The sequence below is a fragment of the Acomys russatus genome, chromosome 9, assembly GCF_903995435.1.
Source record: "Acomys russatus chromosome 9, mAcoRus1.1, whole genome shotgun sequence".
Taxonomy (NCBI): Eukaryota; Metazoa; Chordata; class Mammalia; order Rodentia; family Muridae; genus Acomys; species Acomys russatus.
In genome coordinates, this window is record NC_067145.1 from 1,212,142 (window position 1) to 1,235,027 (window position 22,886).

Below are 22,886 nucleotides of genomic sequence, written 5' to 3' on the forward strand. Positions count from 1 at the left end.
CCTTAGTTATGTCACAGAAGTCTTGTCTTTGGGATTTGTAACAAATCAAATTTCCTTCTCAGTGACTCCTTTCCTTTTTTAAATCTGTTTGTTTTAGTTTTGGGAAAGGGTCTCTCTGTAGACCAGGCTAGCCTGGAACTCACAGAGAGCTGCCTACCTCTGCTGCTGCCTCCCATGTGCTGAAACTAAAGGTGTGCATCACCACACCCTGTTTTCTTGTTTTGTTTTAAGTTTCACCATACTACCTCGGGTAGCCTGGAACTCACTATGTAAACCAGGTTGACCTGGAACTAACAGAGATCTACCTGTCTCCACCTCCAAAGTGCTGGGATTAAAGAAGTGTACCATCATATCCAAATTTAAATAAATAAAATGGAAAATAAAAACTAGCACCAAAGCATTACAATGATTTTTTTAAGGGGCCTGGAGAAATGGCTCAGAGGTAAAGAGCACTGGCTGCTCTTCCAAAGGTCCTGAGTTCAATTCCCAGCAACCACAGAGTAGCTCACAGCCATCTATCTATGAGACCTGATGCCCTCCTCTGGTGTACATGCAGACAAAACACTGTATAAATAATAAATAAATGATTTTTAATACACAGACTCAGAAAAATTTAAATTTTTCTTTTAAGCTTTAATTTTTCCCTCCCTCCACTCCTCCCAGTCCTGTTATCACGCCTCCACCTACTGCTCCCTTCTGACCCTTTTCCTCCTACTGGGTGGCCTCCTCCAGCCTTGATATGAGGGTTTGTGCCTAGTCTTATTGCATCTTGTTGTGCCATATTTGGTTGATATCCCTGGGATATTTTTTCTTTCTTTAATGATTTTGTAAAGTAGGTAAAAATATTTTGAAAGTCTCTGGTTTAAATCACTGAGGAGATGAACATATTAGCAGTGCCTCTGCATCCTGCTTTTCCCCAGAAGAAAATTGCACAATTATAGTGCTGCATCGTTTTCAGAAATCCCTAAGAGAGCATTCAGTGGATGTGCTGTTTTGTTCCCAGATGAGAGACAAAGACCTCAGGGTCCCAGTTACACGTGAATAACTGTCTGTACTTTAGAGGAAAAATTTGGAGCTCTGCAGTTAAAGCACTCACTGCTCTTCAAGAGGACCTGAGTTCTATTTCCAGTATCCCTATGGTAGTTCATTCTGGTTCCAGGGGATCCCAGGTCTCTTTTCCTGAGTCCATGGAGCCAGGCATACATGAGGTACATTGACATACGTGCAGGAAAAACATCCATGCACATTTTTGTAAAATGAAAATAAGCATTTTCAAGAGAATTTTAAAATGTTGTCTCAATTGTGTCCACTGGTCAAGGTGCCGCAAGGGTAGATACATCAACAATGGTAGCTCTGCATTGCGGAATCATAGCTCCACAGAGATCAGGTGTACTGCGCCTAGATTCAACACCAGCTAGTCACCATCTAGTTCAAGAGAAGGGGCAGTCTCATGAACAAAGAGTCAGATGTGTTACTCTATAGCTACTCTTCCTGTAGGGTACGTTGTTTTCCTAACACGTACCGAATTCCAGTCCTCAAACAGTTGATTAATAAGTTCTGCCTATTGTGGGGGTGCCTCCCCCCAGCCAACTCCACCAGAAAAATATGATGAAGAGGCCAGAGGCAGGAGAATCACAAGTTCAAGGCTAGGCTGGGCTCTACATGGAGGCCCTGGGAGCTGTTCCAGGGGTTTAAGAACACTTGCTGCATTGGAATGAGGACCTCAATCCAAATCCCCAACATCCACTTAAAAAGCTGAGCATGGTAACACATGCTGTAAAGCCAGCAGTTGGTAAGGAAGAGACAAGAGGGTTCCTGGAGCTTGCAGGCCACCACGTCCAGCTCTAGGTTCAGTGAAAGGAAGAAAGCAATACATGTGAGAGGAGAGCACCTGGCATTGTAGCGCGCACACACACACACACACACACACACACACACACGGAAAGAAAGTCATGTCAGACAGGAACAAGTTCTGATTCAGACAGCCTTATCTTTAGTAATTAATTAACATTACTATTTGGATGGGGAAAACATGTGTACTATTAAACATCAACTAGGTACAAGCAACTACTGTGACACTTAAATCAAGTACCCATAAACACCCAATATGTTGTAAGATAGGAAATTAGAAATTGGGAAATATATCAGAACTTAAGTTTATCACCACTAAAAGTACTGAAGTAGGGAGAGAGGGAGAGAGAGATGATAGATAGATAGATAGATAGATAGATAGATAGATAGATAGATCTGATTCTTTGTTTAAAAAAGGAAAGAAGGAAGGAAGGAAAAGAGAAGGGAAGAGAAGAGAAAAGAAGAGGGAAAATAAGGTATCATGATGTAGCCTTGGCTAGCTTGGAACTGACTCACTTTGTAGATCCAGCTGGCCTCAAAAATCACAGTGTTTCCATGTGCCTCTGCCTCTTGGGGTGCTAGGATTAAAAGTGTGTGCCACCAGCCTGGAGCAGTGGTGGGCGCCTGTAATCCCAGCAGTCAGGGAGGCAGAGGCAAACAGATCTCTGTTCTAGGCCAGCCTGGTCTACGAATCGAGTCCAGGACAGCCAAGGCTACACAGAGAAACCCTGTCTCAAAAAAACAAAGAAACAAACAAACAAGCGAAAGGTGTGTGCCACCATGGCTATGGGTACATCAGATTCTAATCCATGTCTGTTCCATTGGGCTAAGCTGCCTGCCACAGAGTGGACCAACGTTCAGTTTCCACAGTTAATACGCATTCACATGACAAGTAAGAAATCATTACTCCTTAGGTCTATTTATAAAGTGTTACCAACGATGAATTATGCAGTTGCTGATTAATTTTCTATTAAAATTGTTTCTTTTTAACTTTCCCCAAGGTAATTCAGCACAGAATGAAAGTTCAAAAAGAGCAATAGTACTAGCAGTTCCTAAGGCCCTGGCATTCGTGGCAGACAAGCACAGGTTCAAATTCAGAAGGCCCTATCTTTAGTAACTGTGTGACCTCAGGCAAATGGCTCCACACCTCGCTGCCAGAGCTTCCTCACTTGCAAAAATAGAAACAGGAAAGGGAACATACCTCAGATGACCTCTCTGGGCTGAAAATGAGATCATTGCCTGCAGAGGACTTAGCATGGAGATACCTGCAGAAACTGCTTTTATGGTCACCAGCTCATTGGGAAGCCTTTTCCATGTTTAGCTTTAAAAAAAAAAAAAAAAAAAGCATCCAACAGCCAAATTACTGTCACATAAAAACACAGCCAGACTTTTTTTTTTTAACTCCGTCTGGGTTTTTGAAAAATCTGTCTTTCTGCCTTTGCTGACTGTAGGCATTTGCCTGGAGATGGACAGACTACAAGGCTTGCAGGAAAGGCTGGAATCTGATGATGAGCAGGTCCACATCAAGATATCCTCCAAAATAGCCAAGGTAATGAATGTGAAAGCCTGGCCCCATAAACAAAGCTATCTCTGCCTTAATTTCCAAGAGAGTAAGCTATTGCCTCCCCCAATTTGAAGGCAGAAAGGCAATGATTTAGATGTTCACACTAACCTTTCCGAGAGACCTTTTGTTCTGTCAGTTACTGAGATAACTAACTGTGAGTACACGTTCCAAGTCCTCAGCTGTGATTAATGAGGCCATATGGGAAACATTTTGAGCCAAGTGGCCTCCTGGTCCTTCTGAAAGGGGAGGAATGGTAGTAGAATGGACAGAGAAAGTGTTTTCAAGTCAATCAGGTGCTCCTCTGTACACTGTATGAAATACTTTTGTCTTCTCCAGGCAATGAATGATTACAGCTTATTTCTTAGTTATTCTGAGGACTGACTGATGAATGCTGTCATTTATTCAACCATGTATCCATTTACCTACCATTTCCTGAACACACAGCATATGTCAAGAGCAACCCTAGGCTCCAATAAAAGGGAGCAATGTGATATTGTATCTTAGTCCAGGGAGTCTGAAAATAAACAAAACATCAAGTAATAATAATTGAACAAAAGAAAATCAAGTAAAGGGATAAGAAATAAGTAAAGATGGCTATCTGAGGGAAAGAGAGTCCAGTGAAATCAGTGGAGAATGGCAGCATGTTTACAGAGTGGAGAAAAGAGTGTGACAGGGTGCACTTGTCATGATGGGTCTAAAAGATCCAAAAGGACACTGGCTACTGTCGGGAGAGTGGGATGTGGGAGAGAATAAAAGCAAAATTACCAAATGCAGCTTGAAGGAAGCTGTAAGAAGCCAGTTGTTGGGTGATATAGCTTGGATCAAGGTGGCAGCAGAAGTAAAGACAATGAAAGCTTGATGAGAATGGGGAAGAGCTGTTAGCTCGCTGCGTATCATAGAAGCCTGGTGCATTTGTCTCGGAACTGGGCCAACTCACAAGCTGGCTTTCATCAACAACTGCTCACAGCAAATAGTTCATTATTTTCAACCAAACATGATCAGATCATCTAACATTGGGGGAGGGGAGTCAGTTGTGTATAGGAATGTCTTCATGTCAATAAATTACAGCCAACCCAAAATCATTAAAAGTCCAAGATGATGCCCCTGGGATCTCCTTTACTCCACCTGGCAGCCCACCCTCAGTCATTAGCATTATATTCAGACATAGGCACTTATATCCACACACTGCTATCAGTCAAACATTCTAAATTTCCCATACCAAGAGACCAAAATTGCAGTTTTTATTTCTTTGACCTTACTGACTGATCTTAATACTGAACAATGGGTACTGCCAGCCACTTGACTATTCATCATGGTTTCAGGGTACATGACAAATTCTCCTGAACTTGAAACATATTTCTATAATATGTACAATGTGTGTGAAGGTACTTTCACATATATATATATATATATATATATATATATATATTCTCCACTGTTTTCTCTTCTGCAATATGCCATAACTTTGGATTTGGAGAAGAAATTGGCACAGCAGGCTTGAGATTCAATAAATATAAAATGATAAAAAGAGGCCACACCAGGTAGAATTTGTTTAGAGGCAAAAAAAAAATCTGACTGGGTCCTACTTTCTCTAGTCTCTATGGTTTCAGTCATATGCTAAGCATTTGGAAGCACTGTGGTCTCTGTGTGTAATAACGCATTTGTGGCTACATCCTCAGATTGTCTGCAAAGTCATCCCCAATGAGGAAATTCAGGTGTTCCTGGAGGAAACCCTGGATGGTCTGGAAACTCTCAACCCCACGTGCACAAAGGCCTGTGGCATATGGATGATCACTGTCCTGAAGGAGCATGGAGCTGTGCTGGAAGATCAGGTGAATTGACAACCAGCCGTGTAACCAAGCAGGACTGTAGCACCTCTGAAATGCCAAGTCACGTGTTCGTACTCTTCTTCCTCTAACCAAAGAGCTTCAAGGACCTCAGTAGAGTCCTAACCTATATGTTAACACGGGTGGATGGCCTCGCTAAATCTATGATTAGTACAACTTTCAAAATGCAGTAGATTACCTGCCTAACACACCCAAAACCCAAGGTTCAATCCCCAGCATGGTATAAACTGGGCAGAGGAGTGACACATGTCTGTAGTCTTAGCACTTGGGGGATGGAGGCAGAAGGTTCAGGAATTCAAGGCCATCATTAGCCACATATGAACCTTGAGCCTCAAGGCCACCCTGGGATACATGAGACTTTCTCTCTCTCTCTCTCTCTCTCTCTCTCTCTCTCTCTCTCTCTCTCTCTCTCTCTCTCTCTCTCTCTCTCTCTCTCTCTCTCTCTCTCTCTCTCTCTCTCTCTCACACACACACACACACACACACACACACACACACGGTTCCTACTCTGTCTGGACAACGGAAACAGTTCTAGGCTGAGAAAGGATAGGTGTGGGCTTCTGAGATGGCCACCACGCAAACCCTGGGAGGGTCTCCAGGGCTTCTGAGACGGCCACCACGCAAACCCTGGGAGGGTCTCCACTTCACTGCTGCTCTTCTTACTGCTCTTTCAAACCCCTTAAGAGTGTGTCCCCTGGTCAGCAAGGTTGACAGTGGGTTGAGGAAAGGGCTCAGTCCTGTGTCACAGCTGGGAACTTAAGCAGGAAGAAGATAATTTAAATTGAGGATTGTCCTCTAAGTGCTCCAACTGGAGACACTCAAGTGAAAGACAGAACACACACTGCTCGAAGATGAACAAGCAACAAAGAGAACTGAACTGAATGAGGGCATCTTATCCTCACATCCCACTGTCAACAGCGCTCAGTTACACAGCATTGAGTAAGGTTACCCAAAGTCACTCCTACCCTAATTACTTTTCTATAAGTTGTTTTTTAAAGCATGACAAACCATGTGCTGGGCAGGAGGCTAAATGTGGGGAAATTTTAGCTGAGTACTATGAACTAGCTGTGTGTTCGTATGATTGCCATAAGGAAATTGGTTTGCAGAATGTGGTAAAGATTTTGAAAAGAAAATTAAAACCTCCCGAAGTCTCATCAAACTGGGATAATCACGCAAGGGATCTTGCAATGTTTTAGAATAATTGAGAAAATGTTAAATGATTTTTAAAATGTTATGGTTATAATAAAATTTGATTTAACTATCCATATGAAATAAGAAAAAGAAACTTATAGTAGGGTAAAATACCTTTGCATAGTTGCATGCCATTACCCATATTGAAAATCTGAATATATACATACATATATATGTATATATATACACATATGTGGGTGGGTGGTGGTGTGTGTGTGTGTGTGTGTGTGTGTGTGTATAGACATGTGTGTGTGTGTATGGGTGTGTGGGTATATTCCCCATTGTCACTGGTTACCATCAAATTCAGAAAAGTGGCTTGCATTCATCGTCCTCTGGGAGCTGGCTTCACCTCTTCTGTAAAATCATCCTGCTTTCATCACCCCTGTTCTCATGTTTTTCACTTTTCCATTTGCATTGTGTCCTTTCTGTCAAGGATGCCCTGATCTACTGTGGCTGCCTTGCCCTGTGAAATTACTGCATACCTTTAAGACCCAAACCCACAGCTCTATCAAAATATTCCAGTTGCTTCTGGAACACCATTTGCCTTATACCACCTGAAATCCAGTCCTTTGGGTAGATGAATGAAATACTTTATCCCTCTTTTCTGTCACAAAGAGGTGCATCTTTTTCTTTTTCAGTGTATTTCCCTTTAGTACCCATTACAATATCCAGCACAGTGTACCTTTCCTCTAGTGCTCACTAAACTGGGCTAAAATGACAGCCAGTTCACCAGTAATATTGAGTCGTGCATAGGAACAATTACTGTCTTTTACATTACTGGTAATTCATGAGCCACCCAGCACAGTGTGAACGGCACCGACCCTGTACCCTTCCTGTAGCGAGAGAAAGTAACAGCTTCATGCTTCCCTCTTAGCTTCTGGAGATCCTGAGCACAATTTACCATCACATGCCAGTCCTCAGACAAAAGGAGGAAAGTTTTCAGTTCATGCTGGAAGCCGTCTCCCAGATCGCCAGCTTCCACATGGATGTGGTTGTTGTCAGCCTGCTCCTCAAGCCTCTGCCCTTTGACAGGTAGAGTCTAATGCATCTGACTCGCTCTCCATGAAAAGGCCATTCACAAGGCTCCAGGGAGGATGTATTGTTTGAGAGAAAGTCAGCAAAGCTTGACAACATTTCACCTGAGCAATTGTTAAATTGATACTTGAACCACATGGAATATTTTTTCTAAGCATTTCATTGGACACAAAAGAACTCATCTTAAAATAAAAAATGAACCTCATTTATAATAAGAATAAGTAAATATTGAAAGTAAATATTCCTCCTCTTTCTGGTTACAAAGAATGCACCAGTATGAGAGGTTTCCATCTATTTGGACATTCACATGAGTCTAAAACCTGAAGCCAAAATGCAGAGCTATTAAATAAGCCCTAATTACTGCCTCCTGACTTCGCAGTCTATCTTTGCAAGTGTGATTCATTGTAATGTGGTTTTAAAGTAAGTCAGACAGAAAAGCTCACAATCCAGAGCTGTGCCTTACCTGCCAACTTCCTGATTTGTCACCCCAGGGACACAAAGACACTGTGGAAGGCATTGGCTGAAAACCCAGCCTCCAGTGGCAAACTCCTGAAAGCCCTCATAAAGAAACTGGAAGCCAGGTTGGAGGATGACATAGCCGGGATAGATGCAATTTCAGTAAGTTAGACATTTGATCCCTTGTCTCTGTCTGTGCTCTACTCTGCAACCTGTTCCCACCTGGTCCCAGGTGATGGAGTGGTAATCATACTTTTAAAGTGCCCTAAATTAACTACAGTCTAGTTCATATTGCAAAAAATGTGGAAGCAGCATTGTCTTTGGTTGATCATTTTTGGAGGCAAATTTCTTATCAGCCCAAAAGAAATTATATTTCCAAATTAATCTTCAATATATTCAGATGACTGTCATCATCATTGCCGTTGTTGTCATTATTGTCATCATTGTTGTTGTTGTTGAAAATCCCCAACGCTGCAAAACATGTCATATTCTATGTGTATCTACCTGAAGTCATAACACCAGTATGGTAGTCCTAAGAAACCCAGCCTGTTGAGTAGTTTAGAGAACAGTTTATGGCCATTTTTTGTGTGTTTTCACCATGGACATGCTTAAATTAGACAATAATCCCTGGGAGAATGTACAAGTTTCTGCGGCAGTTTAGTTAAAACTAAAACAAAACCCGCCTTAGAGGAAAGAAAACTGCTTGACTGAAGGGTGCTTTGTTCCCTCAGGTGGCCTGTGCTATGTACGAAGTGATCTTAACAGGGGCTCATATCACTCACTTATATCCAGAGCTGTTCACCCTCCTCCTGAAGCTAGTCAGCTGCTCATTGGGCCAGAAAATGCCAACTTCTACCTTGAGTCAAAGGCGTCGTGTGATGCAACTTGGGGAACGACAGCAGTTCCCAGACCCATGCAGGTAAGTGGCCCACCAGGAAGTCTTCCTTGACAGTCCTGATCCTAAACTCCTAAAGAGGGGTGTGGAAGACAGACTCTGTGCTTCCTGACCTGCTATCAAACACTTGTGGAACAGATAAGGCTTTAGCATCCTTTAACTGTGAGGCCAGGCCTGGTAGGTGTTTTGTTTGGTTTGGTTTGGGTTTTTTTTTTCTTGAGCCAATATCCAAGATATCAGCCTAGAATGGTCCTATGAAGAGAGAGAGACTGGATTTCTTCCTTAAAGGGTGCACACTGTTTCCTTTGTGAAGATCTTCCTGGGATAGTTAGAATTGTGTGATATTGAGGGCCACGGAGAAAGAAAAGAGTATTGCATTCAATCTAAGACTTCAGCAGTTGAAAAAAGGCAGTCTCCATCTGTATAATTCTAAGGAAACTAAGACTGTATCCATCAGGCCATAAACTATGCTTTTCTTTTTTTCTTTTTCTTTTTTTGTTTCTCTGTGTAGCCTTGGCTGTTTTAACACAATACATTTTTACCACATTTCCTGTCCTCCAACTCCTCCCAGACCTTCAAACCTCCCTACACACCCAATTTTATATTCTCTCTTTGTCTCTGTCTCTATCACTCACACAAACACACACACACACATGCACACACACACCGCAAAAGATAAAAATCAAACATAAGACCAATAAGACAAAAAAAAAGCCAAAATAAAGCAAAAAATAGAGAAAAATAAAAAAAAACAAAACATGGAGTTTATTGTGTTTCTCATACTTTTTAAACATTTGCTTTATTTTCATCAAGACACCTATTTGGAAATTGTAGGGTGTAGATTCTTACTTTATATCATGTCATTCTGTTTTCCTGACCTTTTGCATAGCTTTTTATTCCAATGTCATATCATAATACAACTTTTTAAAAAGACATTTAAAACAACATTTAGACCCAATTCATGCTGCTTTGATAATACATTTAACTTCACCAAAATGACAGCAGCATAAAGAGCCATACCTAAGCCCAAGCATGCATATGTGAATACAAACAGTAGCAGCTACATCACAGCAACTGACAGGTTCACAGTATGATGCTATCTGGAATCAAAGACCCAGGGAAATAGGCTAATTTTCACTCTCCATTTTTAGGCTTTGGTTTGTTTTTTTATTATTTGTTTGTTTTTCCTTATGTCATTATCTACTGGCTCACATCACCTGTCGTCACCTTTGACCCCAAGACTCAAGTGTGGGAGTAAGGCCGTCTTATTTCTGTCTTGAACAACATCCACTAGTCTAAGGTTGGGAGAAACTTACAAGAAGTAGGAAGAGGAAACTTGGGAAAACTCACAACTTCCTATGCAGTGTTGACCTACTTTTATGGCATCTGTTGTCTCCTCTAGACTCTCAACTCTAACTCTGAAATGCTTGCAAGCCCAAGCCATGAAAGAAGGCCTCGCGAAAGAATCTGATGAAGGGGACAATTTATGGACCTTACTTAGTAGTCCTGACACCCATCACCTAGGCGTGTGTGCACTGGCCAGGTAATGTGCAGACGATCCAGACGTGGATACAAAAGAGACGCAGTGAAGAATGAGGATGGACCTTCACTCATAGCGATCAAGTCAACACAGAGGCAGAAAGATCAAGGGGAAGAAGGGGGCAGATAGAGTAGTTTTGGCCCCAAACTGTCACTTCCCTCAAAAAATAAAAATGATTCAAGTGAACTACTTCAAGTAAACTATATTTAAGTTGAATACTTGAATGGGTCATTTTAAAATGTAAGGCTTAGTAGTCTTGCATCTAGCATTTCAGTTACGAATTGAACATTGACTTGAAGAACAAGAACAGTAGGGCTTATTCCATTACTTAGGGCAGTGGATGCTGAGACCCTTTAATATAGTTCCTCATGTTGTGCTGACTCCCAACCATAATATTATTTTTGTTGCTCCTTCATATCTGTAATTTTGCTACTGTTATGAATCATAACGTAAATATTTTTGGAGAGAGGGGTTTGTTGAAGGGGTTGCAACCCCCAGGTTACAACCCACAGGTCGAGAATTTTTGATTTACAGAGAAATTAAGTCTCTTTTAAATTCTGCATTTTCCAGGAGCATGGCAGTCTGGCAACATGGCGTCATTCTGGACATCATGGGACACCTACTCCCCTCTCTCACCTCATCCTCTGAGAACTACCGGATAACCGGCATGGCCTTTTTCTCTGAGGCAAGGGAGAATATTCATCAGAGCATAGTCATTGGTCCCTTGCTATATCTCTCGTGTAGGACGTGGAGCTTAGTGATGCCTGGAGCTATGGAAGGGGCCCTTCACGGGGAGTTTTAGTAGTGAAAGGATCCATTCCGGCCAAAGACACACAAGCAGCTGGCAGAGAAGGGAAATCTCTCTCTCAACCATCTACTGCCTTTTCTGTGGAAACCAACCTACTGGATCAGAGAAGGGAAGACAATAAATGTGAGGGGGACCAAGCACAAAGTCAGCATATCACTAACCCCTCCCCTGGCGTAAGGGATAGCCAATCCAGAGAAGGAACGTAATCAGCAGCTGCTGTCCTTGCTGCTCCTTGAGAAAATCCTGTCTAGGTAGCCTGGTCCTGTGAATAGCTCCCATCTACAAGACTTGCTAGTTCACTTGAGGGCTTTCTTCCACCGCTCCACAGCGGTAAGGAGCCATCTTTAATTGTAGTTAAGCCACCTTTAGCCGCCGGGCGTGGTGGCGCAGGCCTTTAATCCCAGCACTTGGGAGGCAGAGGCAGGGGGATCGCTGTGAATTGGAGACCAGCCTGGTCTGCAAAGTGAGTTCAGGATAGCCAAGGCTACACAGAGAAACCCTGTCTCGAAAACCCAAAAAATAAAATAAAATAAACAAAAACAAAACAAAACAAAGCCACCTTTAGCCATCCCCTCAAGGGAAGGGACCATCCTTAAGTAAAGGGGAGGAGTTTGTTGGTTTCAGCTTATGAAGGAGCCAATCCTTTGGAAGCATGGAAATCTGCGAGATGTACTGATTTTCATGGATCAGAGTGCCTGGGATTCCAACACTGTTCTGAGGCAAATGGCTATCCGGGGCCTGGGCAACACTGCATGTGGGGCTCCTCACAAGGTAAGGGGCATTTGGCGGGGGAAGGGGAGGAAGGGGGGGGTGTTTAAGTCGAGTTTCTAGGTAATAATCTAGCAACCCCTATCTGGTAGCTTCATGGAAATGAAGTGAAAACCCCACACACCCAGCTGAAGTAACAGCTTTGGGTTTGAGATACATATGAGCACAGCCCAATTTTAGTCGCCATCCCACCTGGAAATTCCTACCCTATTCAAGAAGCACACGGAATAACTTTATCGGTTAAGAGACCTTGTTCCGTAACAGGTGAAGAAGCATAAGCAGATAATATTAGAATCAATCATCACGGGGCTGTACCACTTGGCTCGTACCGAAGTCGTTTGTGAAAGCTTGAAGGCTCTGAAAAAGATCCTGGAGCTGCTCACAGAAAGAGATGTCAGCTTCTACTTCAAGGAGATAGTGCTGCAAACAAGAACCTTCTTTGAAGACGTAAGTTAGCTTGTTCAGGAGTCTCCCGTGCCTGGAACCCCGGACGAAGTGAGTGAATAGTGGCCGACCCAGGTAGCGCATGGAGAAGTCTGTGGGTGCCCCGCCAGCAATTCGTGGCCACTCCAAAGGGCCTTTGCCAACAGTTCCCATATAGGCTGCTGACTTCCAATGTCCCTCTGCCTGAGCATGCTCCCTGACCCAGAAAACACAGGTGACCTAAACAGGTTGTAAAGGAGGCTAGGAGGAAACTTGAATAAGTTTTTCAGGTCCCTCATCCCACAGAAGGTTCAAGTACCACTTGCCTGTGAGGGCAGCACACCAACAAATACTCCTTTCTTTACACCATCCACTATTTGATTCTCATTCCCCAGGCTTGTTTCCTAGCTTTATCTCCCAAATAAATTGCTCGCACCTCATTTGCTTTAGGGAATACAGAAAGCGGGGCAATTCCTAGTTCCTCCAACATGATCTATTCCACTTCCCAAATTCAAAGACCCAGCTATACTGCATGAACCCACACTCTGCATTTGTCAATAAAGTTTTATTGGAACACAGTCACACTCTGATGATGTGTTGCCCTTGACTGCTTTCACAGTATACCTGCAGAGCTGGTGAAGGGACCATAGGACTCATACGTTATAACTTATTTAACTGATGACAAAAGATCAGTAACAATCCTAGGTGAAGGAGAGTCATTTCCTTTCTATATTCCACAAACTGTAGCTTAGTAATTTTTATTTTTTCTTTATTCACTGATGGGGATGTAACAATCTGATTCACAACAACTTGGACCTAATAACTTATGGTCTATAAAATTTTCCTCAGGTCCAGTTGCCAGAGGAGATGGAGACCTGCTAGCTTCCCTCTCTAGTGTTCCTTTCATAAACATTAAGTCTTCATTAAATTACTTACTTATCTTCCGGTCTCCAGACTAAAACCTCTTAATCTCCTCACGATTCATCACAAACCTAAATTTTCTATTCATATTTTATAGGCCACTGACTGGGTTAAACTTTCTATTGAGACCTGAGAAATATTTAATAGAATTTAAAGAAAATTTACCTTTTAAGTACATTTCCCGATTTATTTACTCCAAATTCTTAATACTTCTCTGTCTTTCTGAAACTTTGATTTATTAGCTTTAGGTTTTAATTATACATAATTTCAATTTATTATTTCAATTTTGATATATAATATATGCCCACAGACAATAATTCTCAAGTGTTGAATTTTTGTAGTTTCTACTTGGCTTATGTTCTAGTGTGACGTAGCCTGTGAAAGCAGCTTTTTCTGCCTATTTTTTCCCAACCATTTTCTTTAATTTACTAACATCAGTTTAATTCTCAAGTTATCCACAACAATGTTCGCTGGGCTCCCAACCAATGCAGAATTTTCTGTAAAAAAAGGAGATTTGTTGTTGTTGTTCTTGTTCTTGTTCTTGTTGTTTTGTCTTATTTCATTTTGTTTTCTTTTGTGTGTTTGTTTTTGGTTTTTTTGTTTGTTTGTTTGTTTACTACATGGATAACTGATGTCAATCTTCAGCAAGGTGGTGACTGAAGTCTGATTTCCAGGCCCAGTCTGTTAGGTCTCCTGGGCTCTTGTTGAAATAATAATAATGCTTCTTTTGGATCTAAGCCACAAGTCTTCTTAATGGTTCCAAAGCAATGTTACACAGCCCTATTATAAAAGAAAAAAATGCAAACACTTCCTAGTTATTAAGTTAAACATTTCTCACTTCCAGTAGGGATTAATTCCATCACATGTGAATAAAAATTTTACAGTAAAATATTCCTCTAAAATTGCCACTTTCCTCTAAGTATGCATGACTCTGTAATACTTTGTCTTCTGTATTTTGGTTAAGAGCGCAATTCTGTGATCAAAAACTTTCCTCTCAGTGTGCTAGTCCTTTCCAGTAGTTCTCAAAACATAATGATGTTGGGCTGGAGAAGTGGCTCAGAGGTTAAGAGCACTGCCGGTTCTTCCAAAGGTCTGGAGTTCAATTCCTAGCAACCACATGGAGGCTCATAACCTTCTATCATGAGATCTGGTGCACTCTTCTGGCACGTAGGCATACACAGACCGAATACTGTAAAATAAATAAATAAATCTTTTTTTTTTTAAATGATGGTGTTTTAATGAAGGGCAGAACAGAAAACACATGGCTGTGCCACGCTCCTGATCCATTCTTGCTACACTGCCACCTCAAGCAATCAATGTTGATCCACCTCTCTCAGCTGAAAAAAATGAACATTGAACTTGATATTTTCTAATTTTTAGACTAGTTTTGATGGCCTAAAAGGAAAACTCATTTTTGCTTCTTTGTCTTGTTGTAACTCTGAACCACATCCACACAGTACACGTGTGAGCTCACAGAGACTTTCTTCCTCAGCATCTCACATTTTGCTCCTTCAAATCATTTCCAACTATGCTGGACATAAAAACAAAACAAAACAAACAAAAAACTCCACAGTTTTACATATTCACAGGAGGAGGGCCAGGCAGGTTTACCTACTCACAGGAGGAGGGCCAGGCAGGTTTACCTACTCACAGGAGGAGGGCCAGGCAGGTTTACCTACTCACAGGAGGAGGGCCAGGCAGGCTTCTGTTTGACTGGAGACTCAATGCCAGGGTTCCTGAGCATCTTTTCCCCACTTTACAAAACATTTGACATCTTGAAGAAGAGCACTGGGCCTTATGCAGCTTATATAAGATGACCTGGGTGCTGGAGAGATGGCTCAGAGGTTAAGAGCACTGATGCTCTTCCAAAGGTCATGAGTTCAATTCCCAGCAACCACAAGATGCCTCACAACCATCTATAATGAGATCTGGTTCCCTCTTCTGGCTTGCAGGCAGAATATTTTTAGGATTAATGATGCAATCAGGATATTTTATGAAAATTGGAAAAACCCTAGCTTCTTCCTGCCGGCTCTCTTATTTGTTGTTCTGCAATCATATGTCACAAAGGCAGAAGTTGAGTCTTCTGTTCTGGAGGATCATTTTTAAAGCTATGTGGGTTTTTATAAAGGGTTCTTGAAATAGGCAGAGGCAGTGACAAGAGTATGCCAGTGCCCAGATTCTAGCCTTCCTTCCTTTGCTTTGAGTGTGGCAAGGTGGGGTGGGTACCAAAGGGGTGTCGGCAGGGAATATCCTGTGAAAAGATCCATTTGTCATCACAGGAGCAAGATGATGTGAGACTGACAGCCATCTTCTTATTTGAGGATTTAGCATCTCTAACAGGAAGAAAGTGGAAGATATTCTTTGCCGAGGAAGTAAAGAAGAGCATGATCTCATTCCTTCTCCACCTCTGGGATCCTAACCCCAAGATTGGTGCTGTAAGTGGGGCTGCAGATGCCTTTACCTCCCCTCTCCCCAGAGCTGAGATGCATGAACCAGAAGCCAGGTCGGAAAGTCACCCTTCAAAAACCACACCCAAAAGCTGTGTCTCCACGTCAGAGTTCCATTTCTGTCATCTCTTTCCACTTGTTCCTTTTTTTACTTCCTTTACTGCTTCTTTCTACATCAATGAGCAATCATTCCCTTTCAACAGATAACCCTATTTTTACAGGCTGTGATCACAAAAACCTCTGTTTTCTAGGCTTGCCGTGATGTCTTAGTCATCTGTATCCCTTTCCTGGGCCTTCAGGAGCTCTATGGGATATTGGACCACCTCCTTGAACAGGACCTGCCACGGGCCAGGGACTTCTATAGGCAATTCTGCATGAAACTGGTGAGTGTGAGGCAGATGGTGCTACCAACATAGCAAGGCAGAGTCTAGACAAACCACATGAGACTGCACATAATTGGTGTCAATCTCTAGCAAGGAGCTGACAGAAGTCACCTCTTCAAGTCTCATCTGTTATATTCCCTGTGTATGTTTTTTAAATAATAACAAGGCCAGGAGATCCCCAGTGTCTCCACACATTGCCCTCTCCCTACGTCCAATAACAGTTAGTTCTTCTGTGGTCCTGGAACTAAGTCTGTTAACTAGTTCTTTAAGCCCTGGTGCCTTCCTAATTAAATCCTTATGGAAATGGCCATAAGATAACTTTCAGTCAATCAGCATATGGCTGTGGGTGTTAACAAGGCCTTCCGGGTTCTCTTCTGAGATAGCAGAGTGATAAATGTCATCAGGATCAGTTTCCAATGGCTGCCTTCGAAATCATTCATATCTCCTCCAGGCAAAGAAGAACCAGGAAATTCTGTGGATCCTCCACACTCATTCCTTCACCTTCTTCAACAGCAGCTGGGAGATGATCAGGAGTGCAGCTGTCAAGCTCACAGGTGAACTTCCCTCCCTGGCCCTGACATCTATCCTTTCCCATTTAGTTTTCATTTTGGCTGGAAGCTGCCCCTGCATGAAGCCAGTATGGTGAAAAAAGGTTGGCATGAGGCAGGTAGGAAGGAATGTGCTATTTGTCTTGTGTCATCATTTTTTTTCTTTCACAAATTAAAATGTACAGCCTCTTTCTTCTCACAACATTCACTGTCCTCCACCCCCGCCTCCTGCCTTGACTAGTCTCCTCAAGTCCTCCAGGCTCCACTGCCTCCAAGCCTTTGTTCTTTATTTTCCAAGAGCCTCACTTCCTAGCCTGGCACCACAGAATAAAAGCTTTGTTTTGCCTCTTATGAGTCACATTCTGCATTCTCATGCTGAGCACACGAACAACAACATGATATAAATGAAAAGCGCATTGATCTAGAGGCCCTTGGTCCTGTTGTCCTAACACGGGACATTTCACTCCCCTGTGCCACCTCCATGCCAAGTCTGTGAAACAGAAAAGTAAATTACTCCCTAAGGGCTCTTCTACTATAAAATCTTAAGGGTTCTCTGGAAGCATGCTCTCACTAGCCCAACCCATGGTAGACAGGCCCATTGGTGTGGTCAGGTTTAACATCATTACCTTAATTATGTTATGAATTTGACAAGTGCAGAAACCTTACTTCATGCAGATTTGAAACCTGACAACATCTTCTCCTAGTCCGCAAGGAAGATAGATTGTGAGTTTTCTAAATGAACTGGATGTGGAAACACTTTGCAGATACATTGCTAAAGACCTAATAAAAGTTACTCTTAAATCTGCCTCAAAGAGTACTGGTATAAATATATGAGGACTTACACTTACTTTCCAGTCACCAATCAGTCTTATTAGCCTTTTGACTAGGTATAATCAGGTCCGCTTTTCCCTGGTAGTGAAATCAGTAACCTTATATTTTGTTGACTTTAGATGCCATTATTCTCCATTTGACCAATCAATATGTGGAGTTATTAGACAGAGAACAACTCACCATGAGTAAGTATCACCCCTAGTTTATGCACATACTTTTGTTTCATTCTTAGGGAAAGAGAGACTAATTGTTCCAAGTTCCAGATCAGCCCAGAAATAGAAAACTGGATGACAACACCCAGTTATTTTCTGAAGCTTCCTGGACCATGGAATTGCTACAAATTGATCGCCCTCCAGCTCCACTCCTTTGTTGACATCATTTCCAGCAATTTTTCCACTTGTCTTAATCTGTTGATTACAAAATCATGACCTCTTCTTCTCCCTCCTCCTCCTCCTCCTTTTCCTCTGCGTCTTCCTACCCCTCCCTCTCCTGGGGATCGAAGCTTATTACTAAATACACACTCTACCCCCAAGCTACATCCCCAGCCCTTCATCATGTTTTACCTTTTAGAGTAGAAGGTGAAGTCTGACTTGGGTCTCACACATGAGTGATTTGTACAGCACTACAGGGCTGTTTAAACTTGGGCCTTGCTTAGGGTTGGGCTGCTTTTCCTACTAGGCACTGACTCTCCTTGTTCATACTGTTTCTGCCTCAGGGCTCCAGGCGCTTCGGCAGGACCCCTGTATCAGTGTCCAGAGAGCTGCTGAAGCTGCGTTACAGACCCTTCTGAGAAGATGTAAAGAGATCAGCATCCCAGTGTAAACCATCAAGAAATAAACAGCTAGGCTTTTTCTAAAACCAACTCCTGTCTTTGTCCTGTGAACTCATGAACTTACATCTTCCCGAAGGCAGACATGGAACCTAGGATGAGAATCTTCAAGTATAACCCTTATTTATTTTCCAGGGTCTTCCAGATGCTTCCCATTGGTAAGAGACCTATAAATTCACTTCAGAGACAGCCTATTATTTGAATGGTAACAGCCACATGGCTTTGATTATCCCTCTCTTGAGAAACTTACATCCAAGCAAATGCAGATACCAAAGAGTGGTATAAGCTAATGCAATTACACTACTGGTGAGAAGAGGGATACTGTTATCTTTCATATATAGGCCTTGATATCTCTGCCAGATTCTGAATCACCACCCACAATCTTCCCCTTTTCCTATATCATCACATGATAAACTTTAACCTGTCTCTTGTCTCCAAGATTGTAATTTATGCATCAAAACTATGCCAGATATTAGTCAACAAATGACCAATTCTGACATTCTTCTAAAAGGCCTATATTCTGATCTTAAGCTACAGCAGTAACGTTGAACGTTATATATGTATATATATCTATAATATTTAATTTATCATTTAACAACAAAAATGATGAAGCATACTGTGTATTAGCAATGGTATTCATCTATCCCTCCAGATAGACTGTCCCTGAAGATTGCTATTAGTTAAATCCTCTTATCCTCACCCTCAATCTCTTCAAGGAAAAGTCTTTCATTCCTACAAAACCTAGAGACAGTAGTCATCTTTGGGGTTAACAATTATGGATCTAAAGTCCTTTATTCATTCACTTAAACATTCATTGTATATCTATAATTTTTATGCCCCTGTTACAACCGCTTGGAGCACAAGAATGAGAGAGAAAACTCTTAATAGCTGTTCTCCTGAAATTCATATTTTATGAAATCTTTGTGTGTTTTCTAAAGGGTGGAGCCAGTCTCAGATAATGTTTTCCAATGAACCTGTGTCTTGGCGGTCAAGCACCCACATAGTTTCCTCCAACAGTAAAACAGGACTGACTTGTACTGCAATCAATTGAATGTTTCAGAAATGATGGCACGTGACTTCCAAGACAGGTCTTCTTTTTTAGTCAATAATCACATTTATTTAAACTTTGCTGCATACAACCCACCATGCCTTTTTTTTGAAGAGAAAATTTTAAACAGTGTATTTTAATCACACACACACACACACACACACACACACACACACACACACACACACTTCATTCTATATCTGTTTTCACATACCCTATACCTCACCCAACTATATGTCCTCTTTTAAAAAAAATAACATTGACTCTAAATTGTGCTGCACATATACTCCTGGGGATAGGACAATCCACTGGAGCATGGTTAACCTTCCAGGGTCCACACTCTTAAAGAAAACTGATTCTCTCCCTCATCCAGATGCCTTCAACTATCCAGAGAACCTTAGGAGTGAGATCTCATGAACCCCTTCTCCCTCGTATTAGAATGGTGACAGGCTTGATCATGTGCAGGCATTGTATAGGCAACCATAGCCACTGTGAATTCATGAGTGCAGTGGACAAGACAGGTTCTCAAAAGTTATTATGCTCTTCTAAATAACTCACTCCAGAGAAACAGTGCTAAGCTATTCCCAAATGCCTGAGCCACAAAACTGAGTGAGATGAAGATGAATGTTTGCATGTTAAGCCACTAAGTTTTGAAAGTAATTTATTATACACCAGCGGGTAACCACTGCCCAGGGGCTCCATGATCTAACCAAAATGATTTGCAAAGTTCTATGTCTATTCAAATACATATATTGTCTGGGTAATGGTCTTCATTAAACTCTTAATGGAATAACAAATTACTCCCATGCATAACATATATGTAACAGAGCAAGAAAAATAATAGAGGAATGTGGGTTTAATTGACCTGCTTTGGGAGATTATTTTAAATCAAATAACTTTTCAAAATAGCACTATCCAATGAAACTTTCCTCAATGATTAAATAATTTCGTATTTCCACTCTTACTGATGTAATAGCCACTAGCTATGTGAATGATAAAACACTTGAAAATGGTTTATACATCTGAGAAATTAAAATTTTTACTTTTATTTAGTCTCAATTAATTATACATATGTATCCAAGTGTAGTTTGCCATTATAGCACTGTGTTGGGCAACTTCAGAATGTATAGGGAAAGCCTTAATAGAATTTGGTTTGAGCTGAGTATGGTGATAAGTGCCTTCAATGCCATCCCTCAGAAGGTAGAGGCAAGAGGATTAAGTGTTCAAGTTCTTCTCAGCAGGTTACCAAGAAGAGACTTGATACCCTATGAGCATATACAGGGGGAGGTAATCCCCCTCAGAAACAGTCATAGGGGAGGGGAATAAGGGGAAAATGGGAGGGAGGGAAGAATGGAAGGATACAAGGGATGGGATAACCATTGAGATGTAACAAGAATAAATTAATAAAAAAAATTTTTTTAAAGTGTTCAAGGTCTTCTATATACTCATTAAATCCAAGGTCAGCCTGGCCTATATAACAATCTAAACAAAACATAAATAAATATATAACTAAATAGTCTTAAGACACACTGGAACTATTGGTAATCCTCAACAGTCACATAGATTAGACATAGCACTTTTACCAATAGTTCTTTATATATCTATACAATAAGTGAATTGAATGAGCCATAGAATAAACCAAATAAAATAGTCAAGCTTTGTGGTAGAAGAAACTTAGTTCTTGTGACTTTCTTTCTTTCTTCCTTCCTTTCTTTCTTTCCTTTTTTCTTTCTTTTTTTTTTTTGTTTGTTTGTTTGTTTTTTGTTTTTGTTTTTTATTTGTTTGCTTGTTTTTTGACACAGGGTTCCTCCATATAGCCTTGGCTGTCCTGGACTCATTCTGTAGACCAGGATGTAGAAATCATCCTGCCTCTGCCTCCCTGAGTGCTGGGATTACAGACAAGCACCACCAAGCTCAGCTCATAATATGCTTTTTATTAATCTCTCCCACTCCATATAATTGCCCCCAGACACTTACCACCAATATTCCCCTAGTCAGTCCTCCAAAAGCCCTTTGTGCTTCTTCCCAAGGGTTTGGCATGAGAAAAAGAGTCCGTGTGGCTCTCAGGGAATTAGAGTCACAGAAGAAATACGTGTTGACTTTCTGTTGGAGATGCTACTGATCCCTTTAGTCTCACTCCTGTGTTCACCTCACTATTCCTGCCATGTGCAATCACTTTTCAGCTCATGATTGCTGTAAGGTAGATTTTACTATGGTCACAGACTGCCCAAAAGGTCCAGCAGCAGATGCAGAAGGCTGTGGATCATATTTCTTTTGCAACTCTGTGTACTTCCCTTGGACTCAACAGCGAAAGCCAATGTTCTGCTGGTAAATTAGGGATGTTTAGCTCTGCTGACCCTTAGATGAGGACAGTTTTACTGGAATAGAGAACAGAGATGACAGACAGGAAGAAACAAGCATGCTTCCAGTGAAAGCCAGAGGAATCATTTAGCAGCAATTGTCTCTGCGTTGCCAGAGTTTCAAAAGACAGAATTCAGATTGAAGCACTTTGTCTATAACCCTCAATAGATTCTGAAAATAATCAAATAGTTCCTAATAGTACATTTTATTACTTGATCCTAAACAATCATCTTTTAAATGACCCTTGTACAGAAACTAGAGCGAACATGGTTAATCAGATATTGCATTACCCTGCAAACTTCTCAGAAACCCCTTGTAGAGAGCAACTTCCTGAATATCAAGTTTATACAGTTTTAGCTTCTTGGTAGATCTCTTTCTTACTCATTTTCTTACTGATGTCTTCTATACTAGGATACTAGAAAACATGATGACACCAAGAGAAACATGAAGAAAGGACAGTGGGATTTTTACCAAAATAAAAACCGTGTGTGTGTGTGTGTGTGTGTGTGTGTGTGTGTGTGTGTGTGTTTACTTGTGCCTCTGTGTGAGTTTACATGACCTGTGCATCTAGATGCTTATAAAGTTACCCTAAAAAGTCATGACCTAAAACAATGGTATTTTTTCCTGCCTCTACTTGTCAAACTTTATACAACAAAAATTCTAGATAAAGTGTCCTAGATGATATTTATTAAATTATGTAGTTATCCTGAAGGAAAGATAAATTTGGAGAATGTGATTTTCCAAATACATATGACTCACATTTCTTTTTTCATGTGAGAGCCCTTAAGAAACCTTTCCTTCTGTGTTGACTACCACTTCCTCCAAATACTCTCATAGGCAAATGCTGGGGATTTATCAGTTGCCTAAATCCATTCTTAACTGGAAGGAGTTCAAAATGTGGCTCCACTTTTGGAGCATTTGGGGAGCCACTTTGCCTGCAGGACAAGCTAACCAAAACTTTTTTGGCTCTGCAGAAAGTGGGGAGGAGCTGGAGCTGATCTCCCCCAGCTTCCAATGGAATCATGAGGTACAGCAGAGTTTCACATTCTTTCCAGAGCATGTGACTGGGGTTGAGATCATGAGCGTGTGCCACACCTATGGATGGGGCAGATTAGACTGTGGAAAGAGCTAGTCTTTTAT

The 22,886-nt window shown here is 41.4% G+C and overlaps 1 protein-coding gene across 1 annotated transcript in view; it reads left to right on the forward strand.

The window, feature by feature from the left end:
* The window catches only part of Mroh2b (maestro heat like repeat family member 2B), a 62,735-nt gene extending 44,393 nt beyond the window's left edge, over window positions 1-18,342 (forward strand). Inside the window, exons 29-42 of the mRNA XM_051150906.1 lie at window positions 3,303-3,400; window positions 5,095-5,247; window positions 7,328-7,485; window positions 7,980-8,106; window positions 8,676-8,863; window positions 10,242-10,382; window positions 10,950-11,064; window positions 11,812-11,958; window positions 12,220-12,402; window positions 15,579-15,734; window positions 15,998-16,129; window positions 16,581-16,683; window positions 17,628-17,693; window positions 18,224-18,342. Coding sequence (XP_051006863.1) covers window positions 3,303-3,400; window positions 5,095-5,247; window positions 7,328-7,485; window positions 7,980-8,106; window positions 8,676-8,863; window positions 10,242-10,382; window positions 10,950-11,064; window positions 11,812-11,958; window positions 12,220-12,402; window positions 15,579-15,734; window positions 15,998-16,129; window positions 16,581-16,683; window positions 17,628-17,693; window positions 18,224-18,330 — 1,874 coding nt within the window. The 3' untranslated portion in view covers window positions 18,331-18,342. The remainder of the gene's footprint in view (window positions 1-3,302; window positions 3,401-5,094; window positions 5,248-7,327; window positions 7,486-7,979; window positions 8,107-8,675; window positions 8,864-10,241; window positions 10,383-10,949; window positions 11,065-11,811; window positions 11,959-12,219; window positions 12,403-15,578; window positions 15,735-15,997; window positions 16,130-16,580; window positions 16,684-17,627; window positions 17,694-18,223) is intronic.
* The last annotated feature ends 4,544 nt before the right edge of the window (window positions 18,343-22,886 follow it).